We start from the raw sequence: 12891 nt of genomic DNA, 5'->3' as shown, positions 1-12891 counted from the left end.
ATTAGGATAAAATCTACAAAAAACCTGTTTTGAATTGAATGATGTAGTTGTTTTCTTATATTAATGTGTTCATTTCAGACAGTACTGTATTTTTTCAAATGTGGTGAAATTAATATTGAAAAAAAAAAAAGAAAAATCAAAACGCATAGGTCTGTATAATATGGGAGAATAGTTGAACTCACATTTGTTGCCTCTCTCACCAGTCTCTGCTCCGTGTACAGAATATGTTTTATACATCGCACCAGCTCCAAAGGACTGCGATCGTATATGCCCTGGAAAAACAGAGAAAAAAATACAGTAAATATACCTCAAACAGCAGGTAGTACGATAGCAGTGATATAATACTTTATTCTAAACATATGAACAGGTCTTGGCAAGTAGAAAAGCTTTATGAAGGAAAATAGAAGGAAATGGATCTTCTGGGATTAACATACGCTACAAGCCAATGTTTCTTTTCATTCAGCATTCTTTTCTCTTTATGTGTCCTACTTTCTACTTTTTAGATACACACAGACGAATTAAATATATGAAGAAAGATATGTGAAATTATATAGTAAAGAGAAAGTTAAAGGTGCATTGTGTAACTTTTCTGGTGGTTATTGCTTTGTCTAGAATGTTTCACAGTTTCTATCTTCACAGAGACCAAACCAGAGCAAGTTACAGGTCAGATCTGTGGAGATTTGACCCCACTCACAGTCAGAATGTCTGTTTTTCTAGGTATTTTTGAGCTATAAAACCACCTGTAATTGAATAAATATACCATACTTTTTCACACTTTTTTTCATGGTTCGGGTGGTTCTGCGACTTATACTCTGGTAAGACTTATATATTAAAATTTTCAGGCTGACAGCTGCGAGAAAGTGCTCTAGGCTCGTGTGTCAGTATCTACTACTACTATTACTCCTGTACACTGTCACTTCGCCCTGCAGTGCACATGCCTCCTGTAGAAAAAGCCACTGTCTTGTCGCAAACAGTGAAATATTCAGCCAAAATGGTAATGGAGCAGCAAAAAGAAAGTTTGGAGTGAGCGAGAAACTTCTGAGGGAAAGGCGGGGATGGAGAACACAACTTCATGGGAACCGGGTGGGTGCACCATGTAACTTTCCTGGAAGTCACTGGATGAATCGACAAAGCCTGAACTTCAGTGACAATCGAAACCATCCTGTCATGATTCAGAAAGGCTGGAATAATTGTAACTGGAACTGATGCTGAGTCTGACGACAGCTACACAGAAGAGGAAGCGGCGCTTTGTTTACCTTATGGATCTACAGTTTATCTCCGGAGATTGCGCAGAAGTGACACCGAAGATGAAAAATTCAATGGATTTAGTGATTTAGAGTGAGATCATGAGTTTGGTAAACTTATGTTCTGTTGTTTATGCTATAATTATCTGAATAACTGTTAATATGTTACGTTAACGCCTATTCAGTCTGTTCTCTGTTCTGTTGTTATTACTATAACTTGCCTTTCAAGATGAAGTGTCGGTTCCTGGTCACTGATTTTACAAAATACATTTCCATAAAAAGTGCGACTTATAGTCTGGTGCGACTTATATTTTTTTTTTTTCTTCTTCATTGTGAATTTTTTGGCTGGTGCAACAACCGGAGCAACTTATAGTCCAGAAAACATGGTAAGGTAAAGCTGTTTAATGTCATACTATGGAACATTCCAGACAGAGCAATGACATATCCATAGAAACAAGCCCCAACCAAAAAGTTGCATAGTACACCTATGGTTTGCAAAATTAACTGTGTAATATACTGCACACAACTAATTTAGACCCCTGCCAACAGGGTGTGAAAAGCATGTTGTGATTCTTATAGTGGTTAAATTTTTTATCTTCTCTCAAATATTAATGCTGCAGATTTTTCATTGTTACAAACAAACACGGCTCAGGTACACAGATATTTTTGTCAGTAAGAAAAAAGAGATAAAAATAAAAGCACAGAGTGTTAAGAAAGTCACTGTGGCATGAATAAAGTTCTAATCAAAAATGTTTCTTCAAGGTGAGTAAAAATGGGTCCCAGATATTTGAAAATGCGTTTATAGAGCAGGTTTGCAGGATATGCCGATCTCTACTGAACTAAAGGTAAAAGGATACCACTTCATGACATCACAGGGTCAAACAGAGCATTTTAAGCTTTGGAGATGTAAACTAAAAATGCAGGGTTACTCAAACATGAGTGAAAGAAACAAAACACAACTCCAGGTATGTTTTTGAACAGTATTTTACCAAGGCTTAAAGGTGCATTGTGTAACTTTTCTGGAGATAGATTAGTTTATTGCCATACTGTGGAACATCACCTCAAAGAATATCTAATTAAAATGGCACTTACAGTTCTAGAAAGACTACTTTTTAAAATAAACCTACATAATGGTTACAGGAATACTGATAAGCTAGTGATAATGTTGATGAAGAGGCAGTTGTCTCCATGGAGAGAAGTAAAATTAATGCCATACTGGAGAACAAGGAGGCAATTTGGTGGCTGTTACTTCAAGACATTTTATCAAAGCTCTCACTGAATATAACCGTTACAGGAATAATGCTAGACAGCTTTTTAAATTGATAACTGCCACTTCATCAACATCGTCACCTGCGTGTCTCCATGGAGATGGACAAGTTTAACCCTTCCAGACCTAAGGGCAATTTTAGTACATCTGTCCCTGTCTGGATTTTTTTCTTAATTTTGCTATTAAAACTCCCCCTTTAACCCTAAATGAAACGTTATACATCTTTTTTTTTCCAGTACAACCTGTTATTTCACAATCTACATGCTGTAGTTGTGTCATATGGTGGTAAGGACCAGAAATGCAAATGAAACAAACAAACTCACATCTTTCATACAAGACACACAGCAAACATGTATAAACAACTTTTTGGACATAAAAAATGCTTAATTTAGGGCCTTAGCTACAAAATGCATCCATCTTGTTTCAAGTTGTCAATGATAGCATTTTTTGTCAACTCTTGGTGGGGCAACATTTGCCAATAGATAAAGACACTGCCTCGTGACATGTCAAACGTTTCTAGCGTAACACTTGCCTGCGCCGCCACGTAGTTTACGTTGTCAAGTCCACAGACGCAAGCCGCACAACGCTGTTATCACCAACGCAAAGTTCTTAGTGGCTTTTTTGACCTAATCTTCCTCGCAGTTAGCACAAAGTTTGTTGCAATCAAGAAAGTTCGCCCAAAGAAAAGGTCGCTAAGGAAAAGCAGCAAAGAAGGTGATTCTTGAAGATTCACACAAGCAAACTAAAGACTGACACTGGTCGCCAAACTCCACAACTTATTATGAAAAACATTTAGTCACAGACACATGTCTGAAAACGTATCAACAAGAAAACGTGTTGTAGCTAATGCACTGAATTCCGCAAAATGCTTCACTTTCCGGGCACTTAAAATATGCTAGCTACAAAAGCTGCAAAAAAAATCACGCTGCAACATTTAAGAAAATCCTCTATAAACTTTAAACTAAAACATACTTATTGCCTCAAAACAAAAACAAAAAAAACATGCAATCACTCCTTTACTTTCTTGGTGCCAGTCATGGAAACAGCTGGAGTCAGGTCCAGGGCACAGAGCCACATCACTTCCTACATTTGCATGGTGTGTATTACATTTGTATTTGTACATTTAGAGTGACATAAACATTTCAAATAAAAATAGCAAGGGATGCGCAATTACACAGACCAAGATGCGTAATTTGCCATTTATTTGAGAAATAACTGCACTTAGAGCAGCTTTTTCAATTGTTACAACACAAGCGTTCAGACTCACTACACTCTTTGGCAAAGTTTGGGCCAATCAAAATGGATGGAACGCATGTATTTGGTGGAAAACAAAGTTCCTATTGAACTCATTTTTGTAGGATAATGCCAGAAATATGCTCTGGAAGCAGTAACTGTCCGCTTCAGGGGGAAAAAGTACCATATTTTTCAGACTATAAGTCACACTTTTTTCGTGGTTTGGGTGGTCCTACGACTTATACTCCGGTGCGACTTATATACATATATACAAATTTTCCAACTGACAGCCTTGAGAGGGCACTCTAGGCTCGTGTATCAGATTTATGAGCATGTCACCTGCAGACCTGTTGCAAGTCATGAAATATGCAGCCAAAAACGAAAATCAAGCAACAGAAAGAAAGTTTGGAGTGAGTTAGAAACTTGTGAGGGACTGGAGAAAAGCAGGAATGGAGAACACAACTTCTCAGTATCTAGGAGGGTTCACCATGCCTGGACTTCAGTGACAACCGAAGTTGCGCAGAGTTGCTCAGAAGTGACACAGAGGGTGAAGAATTCAATGGATTCAATGGATTTAGTGATTTGGAGTGAGATTGAGAGTTTGGTAAACTTATGTTATATTGTCTATGCTATATATCTGAATTATCTAAATGTTAATATGTTAGGTTAACATGCCACACACCTATTCAGCCTGTTATTCTTTATTTTATTGTTATTACTATAACATGCCTCAGTTTCTGGTCCATGACTTTATAAAATAAATTTGCTCCAAAAAGTGTGACTTATAGTGGTGCGAGTTATATGTATTTTTTTCTTCTTCATTATGCATTTTTTAGCTGGTGCGACATATAGTGGGTTATATAAAACATATTCCCAAGTATCGTATACAATACCATCGATTTGGAAGGGTTAATGCCGTACTGCGTAACAAGGAAATAATTGTTGGTTAATACTCCAGGAAATGTTGTCAGAACCCTTAACATAACTATTACAGGAATAATGGTAAAACCGGAATTTAAAACTGATACAATAACTGATGCAACTGCCACTTTATCTCCATGGAGACAAGCAGGTGATGATACAGTTTATAGTTTAACGCCGTACTGCGGAACATTGCCTAACACTGAACAGGATTTTTTTTTTTACTGCTAACCGCCACCTCATCAACATCATCACCTGCTTGTCGCCATGGAGATAGACAAGTTTAGTGACATACTGTGGAACAATGAAATCATTTTGAGTCTGTTATGTTTTCAAAGCCCTAATTCTGCAAAACCATCACATGAATACAGCATTTTTTAATTTTTGTTTTAACTGGTAACTGCCACTTCATCAGGCTCATCATTTCAGCCCTCACACACTATATGGAGCACTGGGGTGTGGGAGCAGTCAAAACGTGCCCAGAAAGCGAAGGTGGTGATGTGCCCAGTTAGCCCCCGTTAGGCCTGGAGATCAGCGTGTCTGTGGACGAGGCTCTGTCCAATTTCCAAGTCCAGGAAATGCAGGGGGCTAATGGAGCACATGTGGAGAGACAGCCTGCAGGTCTAATCACCAACATACACACGCCATGGAAGTAACATAATAGACAAGGCTTTCAAAAGACAATGATACTGCAGGTTATTCAGTTCAACGTTATGGCTTTATGGAGGACAGGTGAATTTGCACATTTATGGTTTTACATTTAAAGGTGGCAAACCCTGCTTGTCTCAGTTGAGTTAATTCAATTTAATGCCATTATGTGGAACATAAGCAGGACAAGCAGGTGGAGAACTCTCCTCTAAAAAAAGCTACATAGTGCACCTTTAAATGGCACACACCTGAATAACCCATGCATCTAGAATTAACGATACTTATTTAGAAATAGTATACAGATTTCCAGTGTTGCGTTTTGATATCTGACAATGTTTAAACCTCATGTGGCACTGGTAATAAAAGAAATCTGTTAACCATATTGTAACATTGCTCCCTCACGATATTGCTTCATTCTCCCTCATGTCTGTTTTATTAATCCTGTTTATAAGATCCTCTCCCTCTGAGCACTCAGAAAACACTTGTTTTAAAAATTCCCAGGATTCTTATGTCACAGGTAAAAGTCCAGAGGTGTCCTGCGCTGTATTTAAGTCCATAAATCATTGCCAGACTCATTCTAGGTATTTATGGTGTACAAAAGCACTCATTACAACTTCATGCCAGTGCTACCATGTCAGAAAAAGTTGGCTCACTCAAAGTCAAAAGTTGCTAACACTTTTCTCAATAGTAATTCCCTCTGCTGCCAGTAGAGGGAGAGTGCATCTATAAGAGCAAGGTCTGAAGATAGCCCATATTTCAAACTCTAAAACATAAGATACAAAAGCAAAGGCACTCAGGAGCATGTTTAAAAGCCAACAATACAAATAATGCATAATATGTGTCCTTTAAATTATGTTCAATCAATTTCTTCTTATAATCACATTAAAACACTCATGTCCGTTTGGCAATGACAAATCTCTAGAATCACTTCTGTAATACTGTCGATGAAAAACACTCATGCACTTTCATTTTATGTTTCGTTAATATGTATGTATCTAAATTAGGCCCATATTACACAATTTTCTGATCTATGTCATAATGCTGTTTCCTCGTCACAAACAGACCTGGAGCTGTGTTTTGCTCCACTCACACATGTTTAACACCCAAACCCTGCATAGTTAGGATGAGTTATTACTCTCTCAAACTCTATAATCACTTGGATAATTTCAGCCCAGGGATTTCCAGTTTCTAGTAAAATAAAGGTAAAAAAAACCAGCCGTTAACTTGAAAACTACCGCTCATTATGACATGACAAGGTTTAACAGAGCGTTTCAAGCTTAGGAAATGTAAACAGCCTAATAATAAAAGCTTACTCCAACATGTGTGAATGCTACAAAACAACCCCAGGTATGTTTGTGATGAGGCAACAGCTATCTAACACAGCTTAACACAGCTCTCAAGAGTCATTTTTGCGTAATGTGGGACCTTTAAAAATACTTTTCTAGGCTCTTGCTCATTCTTTCTGAGTACAGCTGGTAATGTGTAACCCCCATCTGCTGTGTGCGGGCTGTGATGGGTCCACTGTGCAGGGCGTGGAGTCAGGACCATAAATAGTGGTGTGGAGGGAGACAAAGGATTGTGTGGTTTAACATCACACAAAACCTGTTCTGAGGCATTTCAGCAACACAAACTCTTTCTAGGAATCACGGAGGGAGAGGCTGCACTTATCGGCTATCATCGTGGGTAGTAGTGACACCCACATAGCTAATTGTTAAAAGCCCTATATGACACTAAACGGATTCCTGTAAGGTTTAAGTCATGTTAGAACACGGTTTCCTCATCAAAAACGTACCCAGAGTTGTTTGAGTGAGCATTTACATGTGATATTTTTCAAGTTACCAGCTACTTTTTACATTTTGTTCAGCAGAAATTGGTTGTTCCAGAGCTGAAATCATCCAAATAATTCCAGTGAAGTTGTGTGGAGTTTAAAAGCGCAGTGGAGCACTTCCTGTAGTACCACATGACATCACAAGGTGGACCAATGGGTGAATAATTCAGCCTAAATATGCAGGATTTGTCTGTTAAACATGTGTAAATGAAACAAAAAACAACTCCGGGTATGTTTGTGATGAGGAAACAACATTCTAACATAGGTGAGAAAATAGTGTAATATAGGCCCTTTAAAAACATGAAAGATTTCGACAATTATGACTCTAAAAAAGCTTGGTTTAAAGTGACAGATTAGATTACTGAGTTCACAAAAACTTGGTTAACATCATTTTACTGTTTGATATACGATCTCGCCAAAGAACGTTTTTCAGTAACGGTTATAATTTTACTTCTTGGTTGGGTGCAGCAGATATGACATACATAAGAGGTAATTCCAGAATGGTCTCCTAGCAACTACATTTTAACGAGGGCAAAACTTGTCCAAATGACACACTAATGAAAACAAGTGACCACACCTTTATGTTGTTAAATTTAGTCTTAAACTTCCTTATGGCGTGAGCTGACTCTGCATTTTCAATTGAATTTAAGTCGAGTAATAATTAGGAAAACAAAACAAAGCATGACAACCACACGCACTTAAAGCTCCTTTCTTATGTAACATTGAATCGTGTGAGCTTTAAAACATGTTATAATGAGGTTACCTTATCAAAAGCATACCTGGAGTTGTGTTTTGTTTGAGTAATCCTGGTTTATTAGTCTGTCTACATCCCCAAAGCTCAAAATGCTCTGTTCCACCTTAATGTCATAAAGTGGTATTTACTTTACTATAAGGTAAAAGGTAGCTGTTGAAGTCGGCAATTCCAGGGCTGAAATGATCCAAATCAATCTACAAAGGCATTGTTTCCCAAAGACTGGGTCGCAAGAGTATTTTTTTTGGATTACCTTGTCACGATCTGCATGTAGGTTGAAATGTTAAGACATGTTTCGTAGAATTTCTAATCTTTTTGTAACAATCTTTTTGACTATTTTGTTCCAGGATTGGGTTACATTTAATGTCCAAACACACAACTTATGGAGACTTTTTATTGCTGGTTGCTTTTATTTTGTGATTTACAAATAATGAATAAATACTGACTTGGGTTGCGAAGGTTTGCGAATTTTAAAATATGGATCCCAAGATAAAAAGGTTGGGAAACACTGTACAAAGGGACTAAGGTTTTTGCATAATCTTGTCTTTTAATATGCATTGTCCCTTTAATAAATAAATAAATAAAAATACAAATTCTAGTGAAGGTGTATGGAGTTTGAGAAAAGAACTCAGCCTAAAAATGCAAGATTTGTGCGTTAAACATACAAATGAAAGAAAAAACACAACTCCAGGTCTGTTTGCGATGAGGAAACAACATTATAACAGATCAGAAAATAACGTAATATGGGCCTATTTAAAAGTAGAATACTACTGATACAACCATAGAGACATAGCTGCTAATTTTTAAATTTGAAATCATACTTTTTTAAAATACAAATTATTATAAAAATTAAAAAATTCATCTTCCTAGCTTCTCCGTTTTGTTTTGTATTGTTATTTTCTATGGCAACGGTCCTAATTTACCATCACCCTGAAACTCATGGGTACCAGTCTTTCCTGTTGAACTCAGCCACATAACAAAAATACAGTATAATATGCGAAATGTTTTGTAAAATGACCCAAATACAGAATATATTTGGGTGAGGTTTGAACTGACTACACTCTGGTTGGCAAGCAAACGCTCAAATCCACTGCACCATTGAGTTTATATCTCTCCCCTCTTACCTTCTTACTCACTCTTTCTTTCTCTCTCTTTCTCTCTGTTGTGCTCTCTCTCTTAAAGGGACTGTACCCAATTTACTCCCATGTATTTGAGCAAAATTTGTCTTTAAAATTGTTCACGTTTTAAATAAAAATCAGGTACAGTACATCTCTTCTCTCTCTTTGTTTCTCTTTCAACACCTGTCTCTTTCTACTTCTTCCTCTCTTCCTTTCTCTTTCTTTCTATCTATCAGTCTTTTTCAACATAAATCAGCTTCCCTTATTTGGTTTCAACTAAGTCAATTCTTTACGGTCAGATTGTGTTAAAACAAAGGTCAGATTAAAGTCTTAACAGTGCTTCGGACAGGGCAGTGCCTATAGTGAGCTTCACACCTAAAGGTAATACAGATGACAGTTACTTTTACCTTGAGCTGGTTGGCGTAGTGTCCCAGTTTGATTTTGAGCAGGAATCCGTCCTCTCCGACCTGGTGCTCGGCTTTGTTCTGGAGCTCCTGGATCAGACCGTCCAAAAGCCTCTTGGCCTTAAACTCGTCCTGGGGGTTCTCCAGATCCACCGCATCCCTAGAAAAACATCATATTTAAATATTTAACCAAAACAATATGACCACAGAGAGAATAGACTTCACATTTTGTTCACAAAGATGGATTTAAATCAGTAAAATGCAATCGACCAAAACAAATATGTGACCTTCCAAAATGTGGATAAAAATAAAATGGATTCTAAATGGGTGGCTTTCAGATTCGAGAATGCGGTGAGGTCTTACTATTGGATGGAGGGGAAGGCGATTTTTACTATGATTATATTGTATTTTCATAATAAATATTCAGATCAATATGCAGAAATGAAGTTCATTTTTATTACTGACTAGATCCAAGAACTCACTGTATTATAACAGAATTCTGAATTTTAAGCATATTCATTTTATCATCTGTATTAAAGTTGCACTGTCTAACTTGTCTAGTAGAGAGTTTGTTATCTGTTTGTCTCCATGGAGATGTGCCTAGAATGTTCCACAATATGGCTATAAAGTTATGACTGACACCTGTAGTTAAATGAATACAAGACAGATTAGGTTAATGTATGGAGTAAGAAAGCTTTCTAAAATATTTGTGCACATAGAATAGAAATCCGTGCGTATCAGGGAAATCTGTGGATATTTGGCTCTAGTTGCGCTCTATAGGTGCAATTTCCTGTTCAGAGAAGGTATTTGTACACAGTATTACACAGCAGTGTTTGGTTCCCGAATTGAATGTGGCAAGACAAGACATTTTTACAATACATTTGAATTAACCCACTCATTGGTCACTGTTGTAGCTCCTTGTTCTGCCATTACTCTGTTTTTACCCTCTGTTACAAACTTAAGCATGCGCTGTCTTGATCTTGATCGATGTTTCTTCTGCTCGATGAATAATGTCTGTGAAGTGATGACATATTTTTGACAGTAAAGTCCCATCAGTGAATTCGTATTTGTATTGATGAAAGCGTAATCATAAATTTTCATTTTGTGATTGTAATTCTTGACATCGTAACTTTTCGATTTGTATTCTGATGGATAAAATACACACACTATATTTTATGTACGACTGGACTCATTTGAGAGTTTACAAATATTTATTTTATGCGCAACTACAGCCAAATATACATGGATTTCCCAAATACGCACGGATATCTATTCTATGCGCACAAATATTTCTGAAAGCTTTCTTACTCCATATTAATGCCATACTCTGGACAGTTTAAATGCATTAACATCTCCCCTCCAGAAAAGTTACACAGTGCACCTTTAAAAATCATTATAATGAATGATATGTTATCCGAAACCCAGTATTTAAGTAAACAGCAGAAGGAGCCATTGCACCACAGTTTGAGAAACACTGGCATGAGGCTGGAGCACATATGCAGAGCACTTCATCAACTTTAATGAGATAAATACACAAATCTGACATGTGTTGACTGTCAGTGTTCGGTGTAATCTCCTATTGGACCAGTGTGGTCCATGGTAGTCTCACAATATTTCATAGAAATCAACACATTTCAACCTTTGTTATTTTTTGATTGAAAAATGATTTTTGGATGGAAGTTGAAATGTCTTGATTTGTAAAACATTGTCCAGATGACTTCCTTTCAAAACTAGTCTTTCTTCAATGGTTACTCCCTTCGTGTGTGTGTGTGTGTGTGTGTATATATGTGTGCGTGTGTGTCTGTGTGCGTGTGTGCGCGTGTATGTGTGCATGTGTATGTGTGCACACTGACCATAGCTGTCCCTCGATCCACTGGGACAGGTAGTGGCGCACCTCGATGGGGAAGTGGTGACCGTACAGAGACTGCATCTGGTGCAGAGCGTCGCCCTGCAGCTGCTGGGCCTGGATCCACATGGCCATCTTCTGCTCCCTGTATCACACACAAACACAAACACAAACACAAACACACATAAACACATGTATATACACACTATATATACACACACACAAACACATACACACATAACATAAACTCGAACAAACACAAAGGGAAGGGAACAGGCTCTCGTGTTTTTCTCATGCTAATTTACTCTGTGCACAGCAGAATGCTAGCTAGCCCACTGGGTGTCAGACATACACTGTTCATATAAATGGACATAGCTAACACGCTAGCCGCTGAATTCCAAAGAACAAAATTCGCATGCAGACTCTTCCGGCTCATTCTGACCGTGGATGTACTGAAATAAATGGATAGGGTATTGCTGCTTGTAGCTGTCTCCAGTTGACGTAGTGACACTCACTGGTACTTCAGCGGAAAAAATCCTCTGGGCTGAGACAGGATTTTTCTGATAGAGCGCAATGTAATCACAAACTGACAGGGCACCTACAACTTTCAAAAATATCGGATTTGTTGGCGATTTTTACCTATTTTTAGATCATAAACATTTTCTCGCTCAAAATCCTTCAGTTGTCTTAAAAAAACGCTTTATATTCGTTAGCTCCGGCTTCGCTCTGGTCCGCTCTAGCTCCTCTCGCTCTGATTGGTCAAAGCGATCACGTGATACATGAACCCGCACTCCGTGAGTGTGGTCGCGTGTATTCGCGTGTGCCTGTGGGAGAAAAGAGCACTACGGCGCATGCTCGGTCGACCCACAGCCACCGGAAGTACCTAGCCATGCTACGCTAATCTGGGATCATACGTCATTGAGCTCGACCCATTGATTTGAATGGGCGGCCATTTTGGAACCTGGGGGCTTGGAGAAAAGCCCAGGTACTTCCAAATGGCTCTGGGCTCAGCTTACTGATCTGAATGGGCGGCCATTTTGAAACCCCAGGTCTTGTTTGTGACCCTGGCTTCCATTGACTTACATTTGGTTGTCCCTCCCTATAACTGCTGCTGTGAGCCTCGTCATTTTGGTCTTAAAATGTTAGTATTAATTTGAGCTACATAATCCTGGTATTTTTATTTCACTATTAAGAAAAATAAAACTATTCCTAATATGGAACTTGACTCAAAATTCGCCCCTGTAACCATTAGCATCACAAGCTTTTTTTGACTGGAGCTGGACGCTATGGGTGATGTCCAAGGCCCGGGCTCTAAATGTGGCCGCCGATTCAAGTCAATGGTGCCTGTCTCCAGATTAGACAAGCCCGAAGAGGTACTTTCAGTGGCCCCCTGCCCATTGAACATGTGCAGTAGTGCTCTTTTCTCCCACAGGCGCGTGCATGAGTGCGGACTTGTGTATCACATGACCACTTTGACCAATCAGAGCGAGAGGCTCTAGAGAGGAGCAGAGAGGAGCTAATGATTGATTATAAGGCTGTTTTTAAGACAACTGAAGGATTTTAATTTGAGAAAAAGTTTATGATATAAAAATAGGTAAAAATTGTCACAAAAATCCGACATTTTTGAAAGT

At 38.2% G+C, this 12891-nt stretch overlaps 1 protein-coding gene across 2 annotated transcripts in view; it reads right to left on the bottom strand.

Moving 5' to 3' along the window:
* The window catches only part of stat5a (signal transducer and activator of transcription 5a), a 199805-nt gene that overhangs the window by 66914 nt on the left and 120000 nt on the right, over positions 1-12891 (bottom strand). For both annotated transcript variants that reach the window (XM_020924049.2, XM_055152951.1), the window contains exons 3-5: positions 11268-11405; positions 9418-9574; positions 183-272 (exon numbers count right to left, since the gene is read on the bottom strand). In XM_020924049.2, coding sequence (XP_020779708.1) covers positions 183-272; positions 9418-9574; positions 11268-11395 — 375 coding nt within the window. In that variant the 5' untranslated portion in view covers positions 11396-11405. The remainder of the gene's footprint in view (positions 1-182; positions 273-9417; positions 9575-11267; positions 11406-12891) is intronic.

The sequence above is a fragment of the Boleophthalmus pectinirostris genome, unplaced genomic scaffold (assembly GCF_026225935.1).
Source record: "Boleophthalmus pectinirostris isolate CB_2022bp ecotype Guang Dong unplaced genomic scaffold, ASM2622593v1 HiC_scaffold_17, whole genome shotgun sequence".
NCBI lineage: Eukaryota > Metazoa > Chordata > Actinopteri > Gobiiformes > Gobiidae > Boleophthalmus > Boleophthalmus pectinirostris.
This window is presented reverse-complemented; position numbering and strand designations above follow the sequence as displayed.